At 40.4% G+C, this 25,194-nt stretch overlaps 1 protein-coding gene across 3 annotated transcripts in view; it reads left to right on the plus strand.

The window, feature by feature from the left end:
- The window catches only part of LOC122887550 (low-density lipoprotein receptor-related protein 8-like), a 77,246-nt gene extending 53,558 nt beyond the window's left edge, over positions 1-23,688 (plus strand). Inside the window, exons 8-18 of one of the 3 annotated variants that reach the window (XM_044220869.1) lie at positions 1,364-1,483; positions 2,108-2,233; positions 5,225-5,396; positions 7,400-7,627; positions 9,899-10,017; positions 10,422-10,561; positions 14,433-14,574; positions 15,371-15,523; positions 17,614-17,901; positions 19,186-19,254; positions 21,030-23,688. In XM_044220869.1, the coding sequence (XP_044076804.1) occupies positions 1,364-1,483; positions 2,108-2,233; positions 5,225-5,396; positions 7,400-7,627; positions 9,899-10,017; positions 10,422-10,561; positions 14,433-14,574; positions 15,371-15,523; positions 17,614-17,901; positions 19,186-19,254; positions 21,030-21,352 (1,880 nt within the window). In that variant the 3' untranslated portion in view covers positions 21,353-23,688. Of the gene's footprint in view, positions 1-1,363; positions 1,484-2,107; positions 2,234-5,224; positions 5,397-7,399; positions 7,628-9,898; positions 10,018-10,421; positions 10,562-14,432; positions 14,575-15,370; positions 15,524-17,613; positions 17,902-19,185; positions 19,255-21,011 lie in introns of all 3 variants that reach the window. The other 2 variants (XM_044220868.1, XM_044220867.1) reach the window with 2 other exon arrangements.
- The last annotated feature ends 1,506 nt before the right edge of the window (positions 23,689-25,194 follow it).

Below are 25,194 nucleotides of genomic sequence, written 5' to 3' on the forward strand. Positions count from 1 at the left end.
TGTTACATATATATGGTGTGAAAAGTCATAATATGTAAAAGTTAATGTATTTTTTCAGTTTGCTGTTTATATAATTCAAGTAGAGTTTGCAGATGCAGTGCTTTTGCTTTAGGCCAACTGTTTACTAGCTCACACATATACAGTAGCCCTGCTTTCAGTGACATAAAGCTATATATATGTAGCTCACTGGCTATTGACAAATGTGTTACACTAGATTGGGTAGGATGCTGTTGACAAAATTAAGCACTCATGCCGTTTCTCTTGAGCGCTGATGCGGTTTCTTATCCATTTTTCTCTTTATCACCCCGTTCCAGTTGTTTGTGTAAAAAGCAAATCCCTCTATGCTGTTGAATTAAGTGTTTTTTGAGCTCTTCTTGCTATCAAGTAAGTCATAAAGCCATTGTGTGCAGCACAATCAAATATAACTGCCTCTACCTTTATTGTGTGCCAACCTTGTGCCAGCTGCTGGTGAGAGTGGTTATGTTTTTACATTCAAGTCAATTTTATTTATATATCGCCAATTCATAACAGAAGTTAACTCACTGCACTTTTCAGAGAGAGGGAGAGAGAGACAGAGAGAGTAGTAGCAGTTGTCGAGCAGAAACACAGGGACAGCAGGTGGCCCACAATCACAGATCCAGACTCTGCAGCTCCGGAGGCAGAAATACCTGCTGAAAGTCACAGAAGGAGAGAGACAAGAAAGCACAAAACAATGGGAGAGAGAAGATGTCGAGTTAGTAACATGCATTAATACGATAAAAATGCATACAGAGGGAGAGAGGAGCTCAGTACATCTCGCTTTTTTTCGCTTCTTTCATTCTCCTGATGCTTTTATATCACTCTGGCCAGGTTTAAGCAGTGCGCCTGTTTAATTTAGATGTCCTCACTCCTGTGATAGATCCTTATGGGATATTTCAGAATCCCAGTTCACAGCATTAATCCCCTCTACACACATGTTTCATATCCTTGCAGATGGACCTGATTCTCAGTTTAAGAGCTTACTGTGTGTGATGTTGTGTCTCTTTGATTCCTTTTTTCACTTTTGGGAACATCTGATAAGGATTCAAAAAGGATGGAAAAGAGCTGAGTACAAGAACCGAGATAAAATGAAGATTTTGAAGATGATATCCATTTCCCCCACCTACGTGTGCCACACATACGTATACACCTTTATTGAATATCACAAGCCATTCCACTGCTCTTACCCCTTTTAAATATTTTTTTTTACAGTAAATGAGACCGAGGCCTTTTTCTAAATCTAGAAATTTTGACCTTTTAAATGACCTACTGGGCGACCATATTGTCCCTACCTCTTCAATGATTGGCTGCATGTGACCACTGGCTTCTTTTCTTTGTCTCCCAGGGCTCAATGAATGTATGATCAACAACGGTGGCTGCTCCCATGTCTGCATGGACCGACCGATCGGTTTTGAGTGCCAGTGCCCCACTGGCTATCAGCTATTGGACAAAAAGACTTGTGGAGGTAAATAAAGAAACTTCAGACAGACAGATAGATTAAAAGATCGAGTGGCAGGCTGGCTGCTGAACAAACTACAATGAGTCTGTGTGCGCGTGTGTCAGTATGTGTGTATGGGTGGCGTATTGCTTTGGGCAGCTCTCAGCTCTCTAGCTGTCGGTCTTTGTTTAGTGTGCCCAGCCTCAGTCACTCCCACTAGCACAGCCATACTACTCTCTCACACTCACATACACTATGTCCTTCACACCCTTCCCCATCCTTTTAGCACCATCGTTTCCTCATCACACCCAAGGAAAAAGCCTGAGATCTGCTGGAAGGAAGCAGAGCAGAGAAGTCGACAGGGACACGCCCTGTCTCCCAGTCGACTTCTTTCTTCCCATTAACTGCCAATGACAACATGTCTGTGTGTTTCTCCAGCACTCACAGTTATAAATGTGCATATTTAGTCATCCATTACAGCTGTTATTTTCAGAAAGTCATTGCTATATTTACATTTCAAGAATTTAGTTGCCGCTCTTATCTAGTGCAGCTAACGAGGGTGAATAAGTCTCCATCTGTCTCTGTCTGACTGTCTGTCTCTCTCTGTCTTGCAGTTGATTGATAACCTCTCTTTCCTCCCTCTCCCTGCAGACATTGATGAGTGTGAGAACCCTGATGCTTGTAGCCAGATCTGCATCAACTACAAGGGAGATTTTAAATGTGAATGCTATGAAGGTTATGAGATGGACCCTGTTATGAAGACCTGCAAGGCAGAAGGTGAGTCACAATGCTCAAAGATCAATCATGCAGGGTGTCTGAGACATTTGGACATGGATCCGACAGGATGCCAGAGATTCAGAATTTTTTGTCATTATACTTGATGTTTCTGCATTATAGAGTAAATACAATATTTTGTTTGTTTTGTATTTATGCTGTACATAGTTTCTGTTAAAACCAGTTTTGCGTTGTAAAGATAAATCTTCCTCCCCTGAAAGTTTAAAAAGGTGTGTTGTGCTGTTGATAACAAGACATTCTTTCAGATATTGCGTTGCCTCATTAGTGCAACACTCCACTCTCAGCTTTTGTGCCACAGTGTCAAATGCTCCTCATCTCATAATCGCAAACATCTTTCTGCTGTTAGGTTCTTATCATTGCTCTGCACTTGCTTGTGTACTTGACGTAATTGCTAAATCACGAAAAAAAATTCAAGCATCACCAAGGCAACCATTCAGCTTCTCCCAGGCCAAATCTGTCCTCCAGTGTCCCATCCCATTAGACAGTTTCATGAGTTGCAGACTGATGTGTTCAACCATGCCGAACACTTATAATTAGGTATAGCAACTCTTCAGGGGTACCTGGCTGAGTCACAGTGGAGGCTAATTACAACAAATTTAATCTGGTCTCTCGTTAGGCTTGTTGACAAGAGTTGTTAGACTAGTGGAGAACAAGTGAACTGCTAAGAGACCAATTAATTTTCTTTGACCTCCAACTATGGCCAAAAGCTATTAGCAAGAAGATTACAAACAGAGGCCAGTTTATATGTTTACACTTAATTTCCCCCAAAATGTTAATTATTTAATTGGCAGGAGTCAAATACAATGTGGTGATTTTGTCCCTGTGGCTGTCAAATGCTGTGTTTTCATTTCCCTCAGTTAAACTGAGCTGCTATCAAAGCTCAGCACTCAATATGTGTGTCTGTTTGCATTTGTACACACTGTATATGTGTTTGGATTGTGTCTGCCCCATGCCTCTGTCTACACTTGTGTAATTCTCTGTGCATGGCTGCCTGGTGTGTTTGCTATCAGGAGGCCAGGAGAGAACTGTTTGTCTGGATGTGTGACAGAAGCAGCGAAAGCAGAATCTCAGTGAATGCAGCAGTTCCACCGCTTGGTTTTGAGGCAATGAAAACTAGCGCTGCCATGACAGCCCATAAAACCAGCAGGGGACCATTTTCCCCTTTAGAGGGGTTGGAAATGTTGTCATTGTAATGGCCAGTTTTTGAGAACACTTAGTCCTGGACAGCACTGTCATCATCCGACTTTGGACTGGCAGAGGAAATAAAGGGAAGAAAGAGGGAACGTGCTGGAGTACGATACTACAATGAGGCTACGACACAGACTGTCAAAAGGAAAATTGAGGCAAGCGAGCCATTAATGAGAGAATATCATATCTGCCTCTGGAGATAACTGGCTGCAGCTGCCATCCTATTACCATGCAGTGTCAGAAAGAGATAGGCTCAATATAGATGTTACAAGACAAAGGTGGGCTGTAGTTGCTTGCCAGAGTGATAAAACCTTCCCTGCAGGCACACACTGTTGTATTGGTTACCCACTTGGCTTTTTCCTGCCAGAATTATAACGAAATAAGCATAAAGACATGATAATATAAATGCGTCTAAGGCCCCTGTTCAGATTTCGGTCTAATTAAAATCCATCCTGTGTGACCTTATCACAAGTGGACAGCTCTAAAAATAGGTGTGAATGCACCCAAAATGAAACAAGGACACAGTGTGATGTAGGCGCTCAGTGCTAATAACTATGTGTGCTAATACTGTATAGCATGACAAAGCTACCAAACGCAGTCTATACCTGATGTGAATCTTTTGTGTCTCTCTCTAAGACAGTGTGGTTTTACACTGTCATGTCAGGGTTTTGTTTTCAGCTTTGTCGTTCTCATTGTGTGTTTTTTGTGTGTAGTTTTTTTTAAATCCAGTATGCAAATATCCACTGCAGTCCTCTTTTGTAGCTCTGTGGCTGAAAGCAAATATGTATTTTTTGTTATGCTAGCAGCATAGCTCTAGGAATGCAATGTCGGTCGGTCTACCGCTTTGGTACAGACTGAAATATCTCAACAATCATTTGATGGTTGCAAAATTTAAATTTCCCAATACTTTGGTTTATGACTAAACCCTTGTGTAACTAATCGGCCTCAGCTGCAGTTTGTATTTAGTGCTAATTAACAAATGTTAGCATGCTAACACGGTTTTGACAGTATGTTAGCATTGTCATTGTGAACATGTCAGCATGCTGATGTTAGCATTTAGTTCAAAGCACTGCTGTGCCTAAGTATAGCCTCAAAGAGCCGCTAGCATGGCTGTAGATGTCTTCTTGTGGCTAGTAGTGGTCCCAGTTTCCCTACTGATGAGATCAAATGGGAGTGGGGAATGGAAAATCTAATCACAACTGATCATATGAGATGCATTTGAGATGCATTCTGCTGCCAGGTGAGACTTGCAGTCCATAGCTGCCCCTATATTAGGTATTACCACTTAACATTATTACTGCATTGCTAGTCTTTTAGTGTGTGTGTGTGTGTGTGTGTGTGTGTGTGTGTGTGTGTATTTAGTTGTACTGCCTGCGTGAAGGTTGACAGGTGCAGCCGAATGCTAAGGTACTTCTGATCTATATTTGCAAGGAGAAGATAATAAGGAGTGTACAACATAATGATGCATACAGACACACTGATCAATACAGCAGCTATTCAGCAGGATTATTGTCCCTGCACTCTTGTTAGAGGAGGATATTGAGCTGCATCACACAAGCTTTGTTGTGTTATTTATCTGTGTTAAAAGATGACATTTAGAGCATCGACAGTGCCACAAATGTGCAGCAGCACATTCTAAATTGCTTTGCACTGTGGCGGTTCTGTGATTGTAAATTTTACCTGGCTGAACTCACCCATACTACGGCTGCGAGTTCACACTTGCGTTTGCCTTTGTGCCCATTTTTGCAAAACCAGGGCATTAAATATTCTTTGCTTTGTGTGCAGGGAAGAGCCCTTACTTGCTGTTCACCAACCGGCATGAGATCCGACGCATCGACCTGGTGAAGAGGGACTACAGCCAGGTTGTGTCCACCCAGAAGAACGCTGTGGCCCTGGACCTGGATGTGGCCAACAACCGTGTCTTCTGGTGTGATCGCTTTCACCGAAAAATCTACAGGTAAGCCATGAACAGAAAATTTAGTTTAGAGCAGAAACCTGAGTTACGATTTCTAACCTAATTTCATTTCAGATTGTCATAGACCAGAAACTTGATCTTGGATTTGGAAAGCCAAAGCTGATTTTAAATGTTTTTTTATTTAGCTTTTAGCGTTTAGATTAGAACACTTATCCAAGATTTGAAGCCTAATTTGAAATTCAAAACATTAAAGGTACCCTGTGAAGTTTTTTCTAAACAAACAAAGTTATGTTAAAATGCAATGTGTGTATCCCTGAGGCCTAATTAAACATGTTGTACATGAATGTATTTCATTCTTCATAAAACATTTGCAAAGCTGATTTCTGGAATAAATTAAAACCTACATTGTTTCCATCTATGTTCGCTTGCTAGCATTCATCTTTTTCCTGCCTTTCTTGGCACATTACTGCCACCAACTGTTGATCAGTGGAATAGCATAAACCACCAGCAGATCAATGCATGGCACTCACATGTGCTTGGGCGTCCTTGTGTGTGTGCACAAGATACTGATAAAACAGGGGCCCACTCTTAAAAATATTGCTCCATAGCACTACTAGTGGTCAAAAGGGCAACACAGGGTACCTTTTAATTTAAATCACAAACTGGATCTTAGATTAAATGCCTGAGTTTAGGTCAGATACTGAGGCTACATATAGAAAGTGAGGCCTCACTACAGTAAATGCCTTATTTAACTGTAACAAAGCGTGAGTTTGGAAACACACCTGACTGTACATTGGACTCCTAAGTAATGCATTATGTGCCAAAATGCCTGCAATTTGAATGACATTTGAATGCATATACATTTGAAATATAAAGATGCACTCGTCTCTTATTCTAACTAGGTAGATAACTTTTACAAACATTATTGCTATATCCCTGGTTTTCCAAAGATAAACCACTGGGACATTTAGCTGTTTTTACAGTTACTGAGAATTTACAGCTTATGATTTAAAACAAAACAATCTAAATGTGACATTACAGACACTTGATATGCCAAATGTTATATTGTTGTACCCTGACATGATGATGTACTGAGCATAAACTTGTTCAGTCTTTTGATGTTTTTGAAATGTAATCAACTGAGTTGATGGCTCAGGCCTGCTATTAATTCCACCCTTCCTATTGTTATCCCAACTACATTTTCTCCCTAGAGTGTATTCTAATTGGAGCACTTTGTTCTCTTTATAAAATGGATGTTAAGAGAAAGATCTCTGGGGAAACTAAAACTGAAATTCCTGTTCGGGAGCACAGCTGCCTGGCCCTCACCTCACACCTCTGCCGGGGCCAAATCATTAGCGAGCAGGGCAACCCCTGAGGTAGGCCTTGTCTATTCTGATAAGTGGTCCACGTACGAAGGACACTAACCCCCAGATGAACCTGCTCAGCGTATGGCCCAAGGCTACAGCTCACATATCAGTCCCATTCTCCACTCTGCAGTCGCTTTACAGCACAGTGGAGATGATCAGTTGTGATGATACATAATCTTTAGGTTATTCACTTGTCCTGTCACTGTCCTGTATGTACTCATATATCCACTTTATATCTACTCACAATTTATCAAAGTAATGTGCCAAAAATACTTTCTTTGGTTGCTTTAGACAAACATAAAAGCTATTTCATTGTATTATCGTTCATTCATTCATGGTTGCTGGATTTGCTTTCACTGCTGTGATTGCACTTACTTTTCTATAGTTACAGTCTAAATACATTACAAGCTAAAATGTTTTAGCTTTTAATGAAATCACTAAAAATCAATATCTTACAAGGATAAACCTTTTTGGTAGGGTGCCATGTAATAAAAAGAATAGTGTATATAGACTCATTATCACAAAAGAGGGCCCCACCAGGCAGTCTACATCCCTCCACTAAACATCAATTTTGCAATAACAGCTGGCTTACTGTAGATTATGATTTACATATTCTCCTCCCCTCAAAATACCCCCTCCTCCCTCTCTCCCTTTATCACCCTCCCCCTCCCCCTGCAGCGCCTTTATCCATGAGGCCAGTGACCCCTCCCAGCAGGTGCCACTGGTGGATTCATCCCTGCAAACCCCTGTGGGTCTCGCTCTGGACTGGCTCCAACACAACCTGTACTGGACCGACTCCGGAGACAAATCCATTTCTGTGGCCTCGGTGGATGCCACCAAGAGACGCGTCCTCATCAACACCGACCTGAGTGAACCCCGGGCCATAGCACTGGATCCCCACCACGGGTAAGGAGGAGGTGATGTGTGTTTCTTTGTCCAGAAACACAATACGAAACACCTTGAAACCAGGCCCAGAAATCAAGCATTGATCCAATTATGTAAATCCCAATATTGTAGATACAAATGATCAATAATTATGGTCATTAAACAATGATCTCTATTGGTCATTACAATGCAAGCATCCACTGACCTGCACAATTCATTTCTAATTTCAAAAAGTATGCTAATTACTAAACTGTATAATATGAATTTACATAACAATTTACAGTATGTCAGCATAAAATAGTGTCAAACTGAGTTTATATGTGATACCCTCCTCTATCTCCTCTATATCTCTTTGAATATGCTGGGAGACCCCCCCCCCGTTCTATAATACTGACAGTGATGGTCATTAACCCCAGATAAAGATGTGTTAAGTGATTTCAGCTCAAGACTAAGCAATTGAATCAGCATAATCTTCTTCTGGGACCACATCTAATGATAAACATAAGAGAACTCTTGTTGCTGTATATGCGAATCCAGAGTAACAAGCCTGTGACCCATTTAGCATCCTGACTCAATAGTTTTTTAGAAATTCTGTCCTAGATGATCGCTCCTAATCTGGGAAGCTTTATGAATTTGTGCCAGCGTGTGCTTCTGCAGCTTTTGTGTTCTGGTGATCCAAACCCAGATGAAAACAAGCACCGAAATAAACTAAAATAAACAGGCACATTTCTACACAACACAGACCCAATCATAACTGCCCAACAGGGATCCAGAACACACAGATTTCTTACTGTGACACCAAATGACTTTGTAAGAAAATTCACTTCCTGTAATAAACATTGACTTAGAAATGACTGCGTAAATCACTGTGTATTTTGCTGCTGTGGTGACTGATATTGCCCAATAACCATTCAAACTATAATGAACTCATACAATAAGAGCTTTTAAATTAGGTGGTTTAAACACTAGGGGGTTGGTTTAAGCCTGCCACAAATCACTGCCATGGCTGCAGAAGTTTGCATGTTTTCCATTTAGCAGAGTATTTACTAACACTGATGATGTAAATTAGCACAGCCCCAGAGTTAAACTGAATACTCTCATTACGACATAATAGGCTGTTTAAGATTTGTCTTGAACATATCTGGAAAGCAGAAGTTTCTGTCAGTGAACCAGAAACCAATAAATATATTTTGGAACTGACATCATATACTCCTCCCTCAAGGACAAGATCTGCATGTAAGGAAATAGTTAAATAATGCTGTCAGCTCATCAAAAACATCAGTGATTGAATTAAAAAAAAGCCTCCTGGAATATAAAAGATCTGTGTGGGAAATTTGTGATTGGCCTTACAACTTAAAAGAACCACATCTACACAAGACTACTTTACACACACAAACAAAACTATAATCTTTGTAAGTAATATGATCTAATCATATCTAAGTAATAACTATGTAAACCATCATATCAGAAGTCTATATTATAGCTGCTTCAACAATGCACTTGACCTACAATAAGCTGCACAGTCTGTGGTGCTGAACGGACAGCTCCCATAGAGTGCATTTTACACAGATCAAATTTGCTGCAGTTCTTTGTTTCTGTCACTAATATACCAGTAGTTATTAACAGACATTTCTCCCTTTCTGTCTCCCCTTTTGAACCAGAGTTCAACAAAGTTTACAGGTGCTATTCCCAGACATCAAATCAGAGACAGTATTGCCTCTGCTATAGTGTTCAGTCTGTAGTGTAAAATCATGTTTTCAGCTGCCATTTGAAAAAACTGACATTCTCCAGTCCTATTTTTTGCAGTCTTATATAGGATCATTCTACAATAGGCTGTATATTGCATAGGCAGTTTTTAGCAGCACTGCTTTTCTGTCATCTTGGCAAAGCAACAATGTTGGTGCAGTCATCATAATAAATATAGAAGAATGATATCTGACTCATTAGTACCTAAAAAAAACTGTGACATAAAGTTAGTAAATCAAAACACCTGGTGTCTGGTAGCAGTTTCTTTCAAAAGTTCAACAAGGAATGTCAGTTTGAGACAAACTGATTGATTGATTGATTGAGAAGAGTCTCAGTGCAGAACAACACAACAGGGACTGTTACATAATAATTACATTATAAATTATAAGAATCTGCAAAAATTTGAAAAATGGAAGCTATCTTAGTGTAAAATAGTATGATACTTGTGCACTATAAGATTATTACTTCCACATTTCTTGCTGAACACAGCAGCACTACATGAACACTCCATAATAACACTAAGTATGCTTCTTTTGTTCAATCCAGCTTTATGTACTGGTCAGACTGGGGCACGCGAGCCAAAATAGAGAAGGCTGGGATGAATGGAGTGGACCGACAGGTGCTGGTGGCTGATAACATTGAATGGCCCAATGGGATCACTCTTGGTGAGAGGAGAACAGCTGTTTTGCAACTCTTGTCCTTACATTACATGTTACACAGTGCTATATTTTATACTTTTTTGGCAGTTGTTGTGTGTTGCTAAATGTGCCTGAAGCACAGTCCTGAAAAAGAGGTAATGCTCGCTGCTAATTGAAATAGAAAGGTTAAATGTTAAATGATGGCAAAAAAAAGTTATCACAGTTGCTTTTGAGTGATATTTGAAGTGTTAGGAATTATAGATCGACACAGAAAAACGTGCAGTGATGTAATCGTGAGAATCTGACATTTTAAAACGTAATCAATATCACCTAAAGGGATTTGTTGGTCAGAGTGCACGAGTGCTTACCGCAAAGACAATCAATTTCTACTCAGCTTGGGAAAGTCCTATCAATGTGTGTGTGTTTCTCAGATATAGCAAACAGGCGTCTGTACTGGGTGGATTCAAAGCTGCACCTTATAGCCAGTGTGGACCTGAACGGAGCTCACCGCAGAACACACATATCGTCTGCAGAGAGACTGGGACACCCCTACGCTCTGGCTGTATTTGAGGTTTGTGTGCAATAGATTTCTAGGACTTCGGGCCTTTGACCATGGTATCATAACATATCTACGTCTCTCTCATCAGCATCACAGGGGTCTGCAGTGTGACTGGGAGTTTGAATGTAATGGCTATTATATTCAATTTACTGTATGCTCAGTTTGTGTGTGTGTGTGTGTGTGTGTGTGTGTCCTTGTGTATGGGCTGTCTGTTTTCTTCTGTGGAATTGACTGGCATTGCATACTAAACAGAGGACAACTAGAGGGAGTAGAGAGCAGCCTAAAGAAACACACACACTCATGCGTTTGGTCATCAGCCAGCTTCCCTGTGTCTGTGCTATGTCATGGCCATCAGAGAAACTTAAATCTGGTTTTGTGCCAAGCAGTCCTGCAAATCTGCTGCCTCGTGGTTTCTATGTTGTGTGTGTTTGTGCCTGTGTGCAGACATGCTTTTGCTTACAAACTCTTTTCTGGGATGTCCCTGTTGTTGCCACTGCAGGAAGTCCCAGCCAGTTTCAGATGGGTGCTAATGACATCACCCACGTGGCCTGTTCCCCAGTGGGACTCCTCTCAAGGGGAACCGGTCTCAATGGGAACAGAGATTTAGATTTCATTCAGCAGCAGACCAGATTTACAAGCATGGATTTTTTTTAAATATCCAATTGGGTTTGAAATACATTTGTGAGCTAAGGGGTCATGAAACTCGTCCCAGGTGACTTTTTTATGTCCACACACCAACACTGGATCCCAGTGTCCCTCATTTGACAGCAGCAACAGATTAAAGAAGCCTCAACTCTGCAAACTTGATCTAAAAAGCAGAGGTGGAAAGAATACTCAGATCCTTTACTTAAGTAAAAGTAGCAACACCACCATGTAAAAATACTCTATTATAAGTAAAGGTCCTGCATGCCAAGTTTACTAAGTAAAAATTCAGAGGTATTATTAGCAAATACTTAAAGTGTCAAAAGCAAAAGTATTCATTTTGTAGAATGACCCTGGTCAGTGTAAAATTGTCATACTGTATATTATAATACTGGCTTATTATTGATGCATTATTGTGCAAGCAGCATTTTAATGTTGTAGCTGGTCGAGTTAGAGCTAATGAAAACTAGTAAACGTACTGTTGGGCAGTGTATTCTAAAACAAATGCATCACATTTAATATGTTTTGTATGTAAAGTCTTAATCTGCAAAGTAACTATAACTGTCAAATCAGTGTAGAGGAGTAAAAAGTACAATATGTCCCTCTGAAATGTAGTAGAGTAGAAGTATAAAGCATAAACTAAAGTATAAGTACTAAAAATGTGTATTTAAGTAATACTTGAGTATATGGATTATTCCACCCCTGCTAAAAAGCTCTCTCGTTACTCGTCTTTTTTATAATATAAATTGCTCACACATCGCTCTTGTATTAACCTTTAAAAATGAAAATACCAACAGTGTTAAGCTCTCCAAAGCATAACCTTGAGGAATCTTGTTTACTGTACTCTGCTGTTAGTCCAGCGTGCAGGCAGCACGGTAGTGTAACTCACAGAAATGATGATAAATTCCCTCTGGTCTAATACATAATCGATCTGGGGCTTCTCTGCCCGCTGCTCAGTTGTGACTTCAAGGTGACCCTCTTGTTCAGGATGTTGAACATAACCCAGCTCAGTGTTATTGAGTGTAGATGGTTGTAGTGTACATCACATTACCACCTCTTTCTGACTCAATCACTGACTCAACACAAACACACACATACACACACTGGAGGTTAGCCTGTAGTTTCTAAGGCAACCGCAAAAAATGTCAGCTCTTGTCTAAAACTGTCTTTTTAAACTGTTGAGGGAGTGAACTAGGGAAACAAAGCAAACAATTCAATTAATAAATAACAAGCATGGTTAAACCTAACGCTATAATAAACCAGAAAGGATAGGCCAGACCCCATTTATTACATGCTTGCTGTTTACTGTTGCACTGCTGCTCCAGTTGAATTAAACATGTCTTATTTACCATTAAACCTCTGCATATGCTTTGCCTTGATACATTTATCCCCTTCTATTATTTGCAGCAAAGTCTAATTAACAAGCTCTCTCTTCTGCAAAGGATAATGAATTAGACTGTGTAGCAACAAATATTTATCAGTGCATATTTCACTTGCACTAATTTTGTCTCTTATTTTTACTCAGATAAATTAGACTTGTGAGTACTGTCGAGGGTGTAGAGGCCAGGTCAGGGCCGTAGATTAGATTAAGTCTGGACTCCCTTCCAACATTTTACCAATAACTCAAAAACCGGAGACTCAAAGAAGGCACTGGAGAAGAGTCAGAGTTCGATGCAATTAGAGTTTATTCTTTCACAAGAGATAAACCCGAGCCCGGCACCGGTACAGGCGTCTGCATCATCTTTTTATATGATACAAGTCCCTCCTTCTGGGGATTTTCCTACCTACTTTTTTACAAACACATCAGATTTTCTCCGTATATAATGGTATCTTGTATCTTGGGCAGGCGAGTTACCCCTTCCTGTCCTCTTCCTAACCCCTGGACTGAGTCTACTAGTGTTCTGCTGAACCTCTTCGGACTAGCTCTTGCTGTCCTCCTTCTAATCCCTGAGCTTAATCTACTGCTGTTCAGACTAGTTTATGCTGGGTTTTTCCCCATTATATCCGGAGTGTCTGATTTGCCTTTTTTTTTTTTTATTTTAATACTTTTCACACATGATATACTGTATATGTTTTTAACATGAATCAGTTGCACTTAACATCATATTTTGTCTAGGCATGTAACATTAGTTCTTTGTGTTTACTGTAAAATGCTATAAAATATGTACTATTTTTAGTTTTAGTTGAGTTTATTTGACATTACGAGGAAGAGAACATAAAATCACACACATCTGCAAAAATGTTGAGGATGACATGATTAAGTCCAAGATGTATTTCCATTGTGGTCCTTGATGTAACAAGACATGCTAGCAGCTATGTGAGGCTTTACACAGCGGTGCTTCAAGCTAAATGCATAACATCAGCATGCTAACATGCTCACAATGACAATGCTAACATGCTGCTGCTAAGTAGGTATAATGTTTACTATGTTCACCATCTTAGGTTAGCGTGTAGCATGTTGACATATGCTAATTAGCACTAAACACAAAGTACAGCAGAGGCTGATGGGATTGTCATTAGTTTTGCAGGTATTTAGTCATAAACTAAAGTATTGGAGAAACTGGAAGTTAGGAAGTTATTACAATTCACATTGTACAATTCCAATTTCATGGCAATCCATCCAATAATTGTTATTGTTATTAATATTTCACTTAAAACCACAAATGTTGACCTCATAGAGTCACTAGAGGACAGAGGATCACCAAAGTCTGTACGGTTCATCTTCTGGGGACCAAAAATGTCTATACCAAATATGATAGCAATCAGTTCAATAGCTGTTGAGATATTTCAGTCTGGACTAAAGTGGTCCGGCATTGTCATCCATAGAGCCATGCCGCTAGCATGGAAGATGCACGAGTCCAGGTGACTGCTTGACAGCACACTACCAACAAACCCAGCAGAATTAATACACATATCATCATGAATAAAATCGAAGTCGAACATCAAGTAAAATAATTAATATATATTAAAAAAAAGAATTACATACAAATTTTTACTAGGATGGTAAGCTTGCACTTCCACGTTTCCCAAAAGCCATAAAGTGACCATCTTCTTGAAATTGTGTATTGTAGAGGTTAGATACAAGTTGTAATTGTATGGCTTTGTCCTTCAGCGGTTACAAGCCGAGCTGTTAGATATGCTGTTTGCAAATATGTGCTCTTAGGTTCAAGCCCAACGCAAACTAGACTAACTTGTTCTGTGTGTTACCCATATTAAGACAATGATTTTCCCTGTGTTTCAGGATCGTATCTACTGGACAGACAGAGACAGGGCGGCGGTCTTCATGGCCAACAGGCTGACAGGTCAAGACATCCACATGCTTGCGGAAAACCTCAACGACCCCCATGACATTGTGGTCTTCCACCAGCTCCGACAGCCACAAGGTGTGTGTACAGTATGAGTGTGGGAGACCTTGCATGTGTGTCTGCACGTCTGTTCGCTTTCCTCCCCTCACTGTGATTGTGTGAGCTGAGTCGCATCTCCGTGACAAAGTTTCCTCTGTGGGTCCATGTCAACCCAGGCATATGAATAAATGATGGTGAGGCTTGTGACTGTGGTGGAGTGATCAAAGCATTGGGAGCAACAGTACATCCACACATCTCTCAAAACCCTGCCTCCAACCCGGTTTTCTCTAACAGGACAATCCTGATTTGAGTTGAACTGAACAGAGCTCTTAATCCTGAATGTGATGGCTGTGTATTTCCTTTCTTGTGTGTCATTTTCCATATCTATCTCTGCCTGTGTGTCTTTTTATTTCTTCCTTCCAGTGCATAGTCCATGCCCATTTATATTTCCATCTTTCACTATATTTCATCACTGTCTTTCTAATTGGATCTTCATACATTGCTGTCTTTCCTAGTTTGTAACTAAACAAGACTTTGGGATGAACACAGTGGAGTTGTACCTGGCACAGTATCACAGGAACTGGTTAATATTTACTGCACGTTTCTGTATGTTGTCAGATTTTATTCTTTGTATTGTTTAAGATTTTGTTTATGCAAAATAATGGGCTTTGTTGAACAATTCATCATCTTCACAGTGGGGAACAATAATGTGTGGCAACTTCTTATGTCTCTCTCTGACTCTGCTATCCCCCCTCGTTGAATAAGTGATAATCTTATTTATATAACCATAACTGTGTAACCATGTCTCTCTCTTTCTCTCTGTCACTGTCTCCAGGCCCAGACAGCTGTAATCTGGGCAGTGTGGCCAATGGAGGCTGTCAGTACTTGTGTCTTAAGGCTCCACAGATTACCGAACACTCGCCCAAATATACCTGCGCCTGCCCCGACGGCCAGGACCTGGGGCCTGATATGAGGCGATGTGTGCCAGGTGAGCGTGTTTATGAGTGGTAATTGGGAGTATTTAGTAATCAATAGCACCTAAAGGGATTTGTTGGGCAGAACGCCACAGTGCTTACTGTGTAGATAATCAGATTCTGCTTCACTTAAGGAAGCTCTTCTTTTTCTTTTTTTTTTTATTGAGCGTCATCGAAGGGGAAACTTGAGGGATTTGGAGCAGTTGCCTACTGGATTAGTGCAAATGTTTAGTATCCAAATATAGATAGTGTTGTTGTTGTTATAATAATAATAATGATAATGATAATAATTCTAATGATGCACTTTTTTATGACTTTATGACACTTGTCTACAACACTTGTTACAAAGTGATTTACAGTAATAACAACGAAGCAAAATGGACAGAGAATGTAAAATTTGCTGAAATGATAAGATAACAAGGCATGAGAAGAATATAAAATAAACATAAGAATTAATTGAATTATATTGTGCATTCTGACTTCTGGGGCTAAGTTTCTTCAAGACTGCTTGAATTAGGCTGATTATATTTACTTCTCAAATAGCCATTTCGCTGCTTGACTCTGCTGTGTTGGTTAACAAATCATTTAGTCTAATTGTGTGCTGTTCTTGTTGACAATTATCTTGTTAGTCTCCTGCTTCTGCTTTTTCCTGTCTTATTAAATTTTTACCATTGGTGATTAAATACATTACATTCTGTTTTGGTCTAGGGTTTGTGCAGTCTATGGTTAACTTTGTGGTTGTGGTGAGGTTTAAGTTCAGAAATCACACCTCTTCCATGATCTGTATAAACTTTTGTTTGTTTGTTGAGCTGTCAGTGGAAATGAGTTTATATTTCCAGGCCATCATCACTAGGGTCATTGTACTGTTAATTAATAGGGGGTGTGGTTAGCACTGTGTAGCTAATTGAGCAATCAGCACATTTATTTTACTTCTATACTGTATTATTACCAGCTCAGTATAAGTAACTAATAATAATTTTCAAAAGTCATGTAATCGTTATTTCATGTTCAAATAAGCACTGTACTGCCTGAAACTGGTTGCTGGGACAGCTGCTTTGAACAGACCCAAGATCAGTTGTGTTCCCCATAATTATAAACAAGAAAGTTTCTGACTGAAAGAAGCATCATAGGATTCACAAAGGAAGTATGTAGTGCATGACCTGAAGTGCACTGCTGTATATTGAGTTCATGCCATTGTCCATGGTGTGTCCACCCTCTTTAAGTACTAGGTCATATGAGTGGTGAATGTTGATTTTTGGTTAGCTCACTGATGTTGAAATAGGTTTGTTATGGATCTTACAGCACCATTATGCCTATCACAATAGATGACCACAACCATAATTTCATAGAGAAATATCAATGAATATATCAATATAAAACAGTATGTAAACTATGTAAACAGACTGCAATAGTAGTAGAAATACTTAAAAGCCCCAAAACATATTTTCTCAATCAGCTTCTTACAATGTGACACATGAGAGATTTCTGTATTTGTGTTGTTATCTGTGCTTCCCTCACTGGTGTGGTGATGTGATGACAATTGGGGGGTTGTTTGCATATGTTTCCAGGCCACTGTCAATCAAATTTGATTAAACCACACCCACACTGTCATGATGAAGCAGAGTAGCTGGGTTTTGACTGTGAAATACCTAATAAGTCATATCTAAGGATGTTTTACTGAACTTTAATGTTGAGGTTAAAGTTGCTTATTAAGTCGTGAATATTTCAAGGAATAGTTCAGAATTTGGGGAAATATGCTTTTTCTGTTTCTTTCCAAAAGTAAGATGAGAAGATCGATACCTTTAGCTTCAGAGGTGATGGTAGGCAGATCTTGTTACCTTTGGTAAGAGACAAGCTAGCTGTTTCCTCTTGTTTCCAGTTGTGCTAAGCTAAGCTAACTGTCTCTCCTGGCTGTAGCTTTACATTTAAGAGTGAACTGAGAGTGAAAGAGAGTGAAAAAGCATATTTCCCAAAATGTCAAACTACTCCTTTTAAGGTTGTAAAGAAATACATCAGATTTAAAAACACATTTTCAGGGGCTTTAACATATCTACAATAATTAAGTTTCTTGAGCTGAAGCTTTCTGCTGTTCTTTTCTTTGCAGCAGCACCAAGAAACGACATGAAACCGACATCCTCACCACTCTCTGGATTTACACCTGGCACTAGAGCGACTGTTGCTGAAGACTTCCCGCCCTCAGGGGGAGTATCACAGGCGGACGCCACACCCCACTTGACCACAGCTCCATCGGGCGCCCCTGATCCCCTCACACCCCTCTCCACTCTTAAGCCCATGTCGTCACAAGAGTCAAAGGCGCTGGGCTCACACTCCACCGCCAGCACTATGGTGGTCTCCACCACACCTGCGGGGGACAGCAGCATTTCTCAACACTGTAAGTGGGCTGTGGATTCAAAATGTTTATGCAGGCAATGCTGCCTGTGTATGAAGATACTGAAAATACTACTACAACTACTGTAAATATGTCTCGTTTAGAGAATTATAAACAGATATGTGATGATGTCACTTCAAGAATCAGAATCAGAAATACTTTATTGATCCCCGAGGGGAAACTCTTTCATTACAGCTGCTCACTATCACTTCGATGCACACAGGAATAGAAGTACTAAGCAAATCAAAATATAATACACTATAATACAGGTAAGATAAATTAAGTACAAAGTGTATAAAAGCTAAAATCTAAAATAAGTGTAAGTACAAAAGTGGATCTAGAGGTTGATAAGTATGTGTGGTTTAATACAATGTAATAATATAAGTAATAAATAATAGTGCAATAATGAGTACTGTCAAGTTAAGTGTAGCTTATTAGATGATTATGAGATGGTGGATATTGCTACAAGAAATCCAGCACTATGTGAATAACATTTTTCATGTGACCCCTGGGGTCATCTGCATGATTTGGAAAGGGCAGCGTGGCCCATTCAGGACTTAACAAGAGATGGGGACCCAATTCTCGGATAAAGCGTCACTATCACCTGAGCGTCCCCATCTCCTGCCAAGTACCACATCCTGCAGTCCTACTCACACTCATAATGTAGCATAACAACCTCACCCTCACTGTAATGATGACACTAAAGTGAGAGATCTACAAGCCCTAACAACCGCACTCGACTGACTTTAATAGGAGTGATGGATGGTACCTGGTCGCCTTGAAAATGTCGCCTTTCCATCCATAAATTGTGCTCTGTGTAGGCTGAAGGGTGTTGTATGTCTGCGAGGGCATGCATGCACTTGTGCAACTGCACATAAATAAGTGTGTTAGTAAGTATGTGATATGTAAATGAGTGTGAGGTGACATTGGAGCGTGATGGAGCATGGATGGATGAAGTGTAGAAGGTCAGGGGTAGTGTCAAGGTCACACTCTGGCAAATGTGAAATGCCATCTTTCTCTCCCTCTTTCATTTTTATTCCAACCTCTTTTCACTATCTGTCTCTCTTTGTAAAACACTCACAGCCGTGCACGCATGATCACCCGCTCCCCGCCTCTCTCTTTTATCTCCCTTCCCTTCTTCTCCCCCACCCCCTCTTATCTCTCACTCTTATTTCTCACACATTTTTTCTCCCTTATGCTTTCTCACTCTTATCCTCTCTCGCTCTGCTGTCTTTTCTGACTCTCTGACTCTGACACTCCTTTTTCTCATTTCATCTCTCTCCTCAGCTGGAAGCGAGCATTTCCTCCTGGGCGAGAACCTGACGGTGGCTGTTTTGGGAGTGGTCATCCCCATCGGTAAGTCACCTGAAGCCTTCTTGTCTATGTGTATCTGTCCACATTAAAGGCCTGCAGGGCTGCGTGAAGCTGCTGTCTACCTGCTGCCTACAGCCACTGTGTTTGTAGTCCATTCACACTGACCCTGCTGCGGCAGGATGAGAGAAGCCCTGGCCCACAGGTGTTCTTGCTGAGGTTTCTCAGGAGTCATTTTCTGTGCGTCTGACATCGCTGCCACACTGCATTATTCACTCCACACTGTGTTGTGTTGGGTTCTGCTACAGCCAGACTTGTCAGTATACCTTTCGTCTCTGTGTAGTTAGCTACTACAGTGCAGTAAGAAAGCAAATAAAAAGGGCTTGTGCAGTTAAATTACCAAAAATATTTTCTCACTTAACCACTAGTGGTACTTAGCCATCCAAATAGTTTGGTTTTATTGGCCCTTCTTTTTAAAACCAATACAATGGACCCGCCCCCCTTAGTTACTGTTGCTACACCTGTCAAGCTTTCTGTTCTCGAATGTAGTTTACACTGCTAATGGTGGCAGATTTACCTCTCAAAATCCTTAGTAATTTTTGAAACAATGGGTCCTTGATTTCAAACAGAGGTAGACAAAAGTAGCCTCTCATTTCATGCCAGTAACTGTTGATTTTGGCGGCTGGAATGGCACTTGGAGTTGCAGACCTCATCAGCTGTAGCTAAGTAGCTAATTAAGCTAACATTAGCTCCATGAATTGGTTGAAAATGCTTTAAATATAGAATTCGTTATATTGTATTATAAGTATATTATGGAAAAATGGAAGATCAGACTGTTATTTGTTCTAACATAACTCTTGTATATTGTTAGTATTTTCAAACAGTACGTTTTCACATTTAATGTTTCAAGAGAAAAGGCTTGTAGGATGCGGACTCACTCATGCGTTTGTAACGCTATCTGAGGTAACATTGGCTGGGGTTGCTGAAGTGTAGATAGTGATTGGACAATCGCTATCATTTTTCTTTGTGAAATTACATCTTTTTTCCAAAAGATGTGTTCCTGTTACTCTGGATAATGGAACTGCGCTTTTAAAGAGGAATACAATTTGATTCAAATAATAATTTACCCTGGTAATATTTTCTCTTGAGTAAAACGGGTCCTGCTTTGACACCACTTAAAAAATATATAAAGGCTGTAGAAAAATAAAAAATACTGTGTGGAAATATTACCTTAGACTCTTGTGCATCTTTCAGGTAAACAGTACAGTTTACAGTAAACACACAAAACCAATGCAACACCAAAATGAAACAAAATGAGACAGCCAATTATTTCAGATGGACTGTTCTCATTATATACTTCATAAGGTGAACAGACAGTACATGAAATCATCATTGGTGCTTAATTGGTGTAATTTAATAAAGTATTATTAAATTATATTTCTTATTCAAGGACATATTTGCTGATGATGATTTGCCAAGAGATAGTGATGAAATGTGATACATTTTTGCTCCCCAAGGATAGTTTAAAATTAATTTACTCCAAAGCCAAGCCTCTAATGGTGCTTCACACAGCTGATTCAGTCTGCGTTAAAAATCTGTTGGTTGGTGTATGACGCGACTTTGGCCCCATGTTTAGCCGAGCCACCCACACACACAACCTGATCACTGCCCCCTGCCCTCTCTGTCCCCCGCATGCCTGTTCTGCTCCTCTCTGTGCCTCTCATTTCATGCCATGGACTCGTTATGCCTTGTTAACGCTCCCCCTTCCCGTGTCCCTGCCGCTGTGTGTTAAACGCATGCAGTTCCTATCATTGCCACAGTGGTGTTCGGCCTGGTGTGCGCCGGAGTCTACCTGGTGTGGCGTAACTGGCGGCGCAACTCCACCAAGAGCATGAATTTCGACAACCCCGTCTACCGCAAGACCACCGGCGAGGGCGAGGAGGACGAGATCCACATCGGGCGGACTGACGGCATGGGACACCACGCGCACCACCATCCGTACCCGCAAGGCGTCAACATGGGAGTTGTAGGAGCAGGCGGTGGCACCTGCCCGCAGTTCATCGCCCTGCCACTCGGGGGCAGCATGCCTGATCCAGGGACTCACTGGTACACAGAGCAGCCGATGCTCTCCACTGCAAAGTGACCCACAAGGGCAGATCCGGGGGAAGATGGCCGCTCAGGCACACGCACACACAGTGAGGTCAGGGGTGACTTGGACTGAGTTTGCAGAAGGGACAAACAACATATCATCAAGTGTTACATGCAGCCATTCACAGACATGTCCTATGCCAATTTCCATATGAAAAACAGCAGAATTAATAAGACTAACATGATTCTTTGAAAAATAGTTTCATACCTTTTCTGTGCTGGAGCTGGATCTACTTTTTCTCCAGTAGATGCTGAAAATTAATAACAGAATTATTAATGTGTTATAATGTGTTCCCATCATTGACCTGAACTGGAATATGGAGTCAGACTGGTTCCTCTTTTGAGTCTATTGCATTGATAAGTGAGTGAGGTGTGTGTCTTATGTATTATTCTTATGTATTTTGTAACAGGGCTAGTGAGAGGTTCTGTTTCGTCCTTGATGTATTAATTTGGGCTTTGTGTTATTCCTGGTGGGCAGTGGAGCTCTGGGAACACTGTTTAGGAAGGAGGGGCTCCGAAACTGCGACAGCGCTTGCGTTGATGGGACAATCTGTACAGATTCATGTTAGATTCAATCACAACTGTCATAAATGTCATTTCTGGAGCTCTTTTGTAGTTAACATTTTCCTGGATGGGTTTTCTTTTGTGAGATTTTTCCATTCTCTGATTGATTTTAAAGAAAGGTTACCGCCCACATTATGTGCTTTCTCTCTGGTTCAGAGACAAGCCTTTAAGGGTGAGTCGTCTAACATTTCAGAGTGCTGCTGAACACGGTTGATTTGAGGGGTTGTGTTTTTATTTGACCTCCAGCACCAGTTTTAGGAGAGTGCAGAAGGTTTGCAGACTGGAAAAGAATTAAATGGAGACATGCAGTATTTAGACCTTTGTTTTCTGTGAGCAGAGAGGATCCGAGGTTAGAGGGAAGTGGATTTTACACAGGAGTTCTTTCTTCTTTGTTGTGACTTATTTAGGTGTTAAATGGTTTGAGAAAAGCAATAGACTGCAGCTTTTAGTCAGGCTGCAGTGTTACGTGGTTGACAAAAATCCTCAAGTGTTAAGAATTTTATTTGATCACCTGCTTTTGACTGTGACAAATGCACACATAAATACACACAGGGCGCAGTGATAGCAAATTCATGCTGTTCTCCAGAGGACGGAGACAATGTGCACTTGCCCTCTCCGAAAACACAAACAGCATGCATAATTGCTCACCAACTGACAATGCAGCCATTCATTGTTCCAGGCAAGATACACACACGCACGCATGTATGAAAGCACACATTCACAAAGGCAAGCTGGATTCCATTGCCTGCTCTTCTCCTCATGAGAGGGCTGATATCTGAGCAGACAGTTTTGGATAGTGCCGTGTGGGAAGGCCCAGCTGGTGTGTGCATGATGAAAAAGATCTGTCATGTGATGTAACCACAGAAAATACAAATCAAACTCTGATGCAGTGAGGTTGAGACCAAATTGTCCTATCGGTGAACATGTTTCATGCTGGTTTAGTCCCGTCATTAACACTGTTAACTCCATTCATAAACCTTAAAAGTCTCTGTGTGTGTGTGTTCATTATTATGCATGTGAGTGCTAATGTTCATCCCACAGCCATATTTGAACAGTTTTGTATGCTCTTTGTTGCACAACCCTCTTAGAATGCCTTCTGTATTGTGTATTGCATGGAAGAAAACAGTGTATGAAGATGTGTGGATACACAGGTGTGTAAGTGTGTGTGTGTTGTATGTTGTATGTGTGACAGTGTGTGACACTGGAGAAGCTCTGAGGGTGCTTTTTGATTCATTGATTTGTAAATATGTTTTCATAAGGTTTTTGATAATGTATTATACAATTATGTAAAAGAGAAGGTGTACATAAGATTTTAGATAAAGTGTTAACAGGTATATTAATTTATTTGTATAAAAGGAGAGCACTGCATTCCCTGATTGTAAGAAATCTGAATTATCCACCAAAGTAGTTTGTGTTGTTTCTTGCTGTGCATCATTTAGCATCCTTTTTGTGCGCAAACCTTTTTTTTTCTTTTAGCCCACATAAAACATGGTGTCCCCTCCTGAAAAACTCCCACATCTTTGCAACGCTTTCCAACCCTGGTTTTAATGAGATGATTGATTTTTGTTAATTTGTGCCTTTTTTTGTTTACTTTGTCATTTTCCTCTAGTTTTTTTTTTTTCATGAAAAGGACAGGGAACAGCCAACTACTGTACATGCAAAGATGAACTGTATTAAGACCAAACTGGTTCCACTTTTTGATTTTCTGTAATGGATTACTTTTGAATATCTCTATATATTGATATATAAAATCTGATTGAAAAATGCCTTAATGTGTGCTGTTTCATTTTCTTCTACAAAATATCAAATATCACACATACACATCACAGACCTACTGCTCAAAGACAGTATTTTTGTGTCATTGAAGATTTTTAAAGTGAGAAGTTATGCTGAACTGCAGCCACTGGGGCCACAAATGGCAATAACAGGATATTGGCACATTGATTTTCCTTTTATTTTTCAGTTCTCTTAAATTAGTTGCTTTAACCTCTTCCACTCCACCCCTCCCTACCATAAACCCATTTTTGTTTTTTTTTAGGGGGGACAGGGGATCTTTAGAGTGAGACAGCAGGTCAACAGTATATGCTACATAGAAGTGGTATACATCATATGAAAGCTGGGAAGATTCATTTGAGATGAGGTGCACAGCACTGTGTCTGGCGATTAGATGGCGAGCACTTATGTTCTGGAAATTGCTCAGAAACCCTCTCATTGTCAATATACCTAGGGAAGCCATACATCTCCTGAATGCTCCAGGTCTCTAGTTTGTGGTTGTAAAGTTTCATGAGGTTGTGATTATCCTAGAGGTCACAGTAGCTCATTGTATACACTGAGGTCAAGTTTTTTTTTTAAAAATGGTCTCACGACAATGAAATGGCTACTATGGGGACTAACATCATCACACATGAATACAATTGGGCTCATTGAATCCACAAGAGTCTCAGCTTTCTATGCAGTTCCAATACTGTTTGGGGACCCCAGTATGCAGAAATATTCAAATACACCATTTTTAGAATAGGCGAAAAAAACCCACATTTATACTGCATGCAAAAAACTGCATGGTTTTTGCCCCAAACTGCATGGGATTAGCATCAAGTGGGCAACTTTGCAGCGTTATTTAACTTCCCGGCGAGCTAGCATGGTGACGTGGTTGGTACCAATGGATGCCTTACCTCATCTAGTTTCATATGATGCCATTATCTTCACTCAAGCTTTAAAACTGACCGGCCAATGAAGCCGGCGTCCTAGTGGAGTTTAACATAAAGCAGCACATTTTTTTACATTAACAATGGGTCAAATGACTGTGTAATATGAAAGGTGTTGCTCAAAGTGACAAAATCACAGAGAATGATTCCTTAAATTCCCCCCAGCTCATTGTTTTGGTTTTCAGGCCCACAAATGTACAGTTTGGTTTTCAGCAAAGAAGCTCTAATAAACCAAATGTATGCACCCTGCCCAGCACCAATCAGCAGACAGACAAAGTTAGCGACTAGCTGGTGAACATAGATGAGTATTTAGAAAGCTAAAGAGACAGATATTTCCCTCAGGATTTGGTCAAGACCAAAAACAAAGCTATAAGTGTGTGTGAATGTTGGACTTACATTCATCAGGTCACCCGAAATAAATGCTAATGTTAATATTGCTACGTGCCTGCTGGATTTGTAAACAGGCAATTGTTTGCCAACACTTTAGCTATATCAAACATAGCTGTTATATGTCAGAAGTGTGGGATTTTCAGCTTGTTGTGGAATTGTGTCCCCAAGTGACTAAAAC

The sequence above is a fragment of the Siniperca chuatsi genome, linkage group LG13 (assembly GCF_020085105.1).
Source record: "Siniperca chuatsi isolate FFG_IHB_CAS linkage group LG13, ASM2008510v1, whole genome shotgun sequence".
Classification (NCBI taxonomy): domain Eukaryota; kingdom Metazoa; phylum Chordata; class Actinopteri; order Centrarchiformes; family Sinipercidae; genus Siniperca; species Siniperca chuatsi.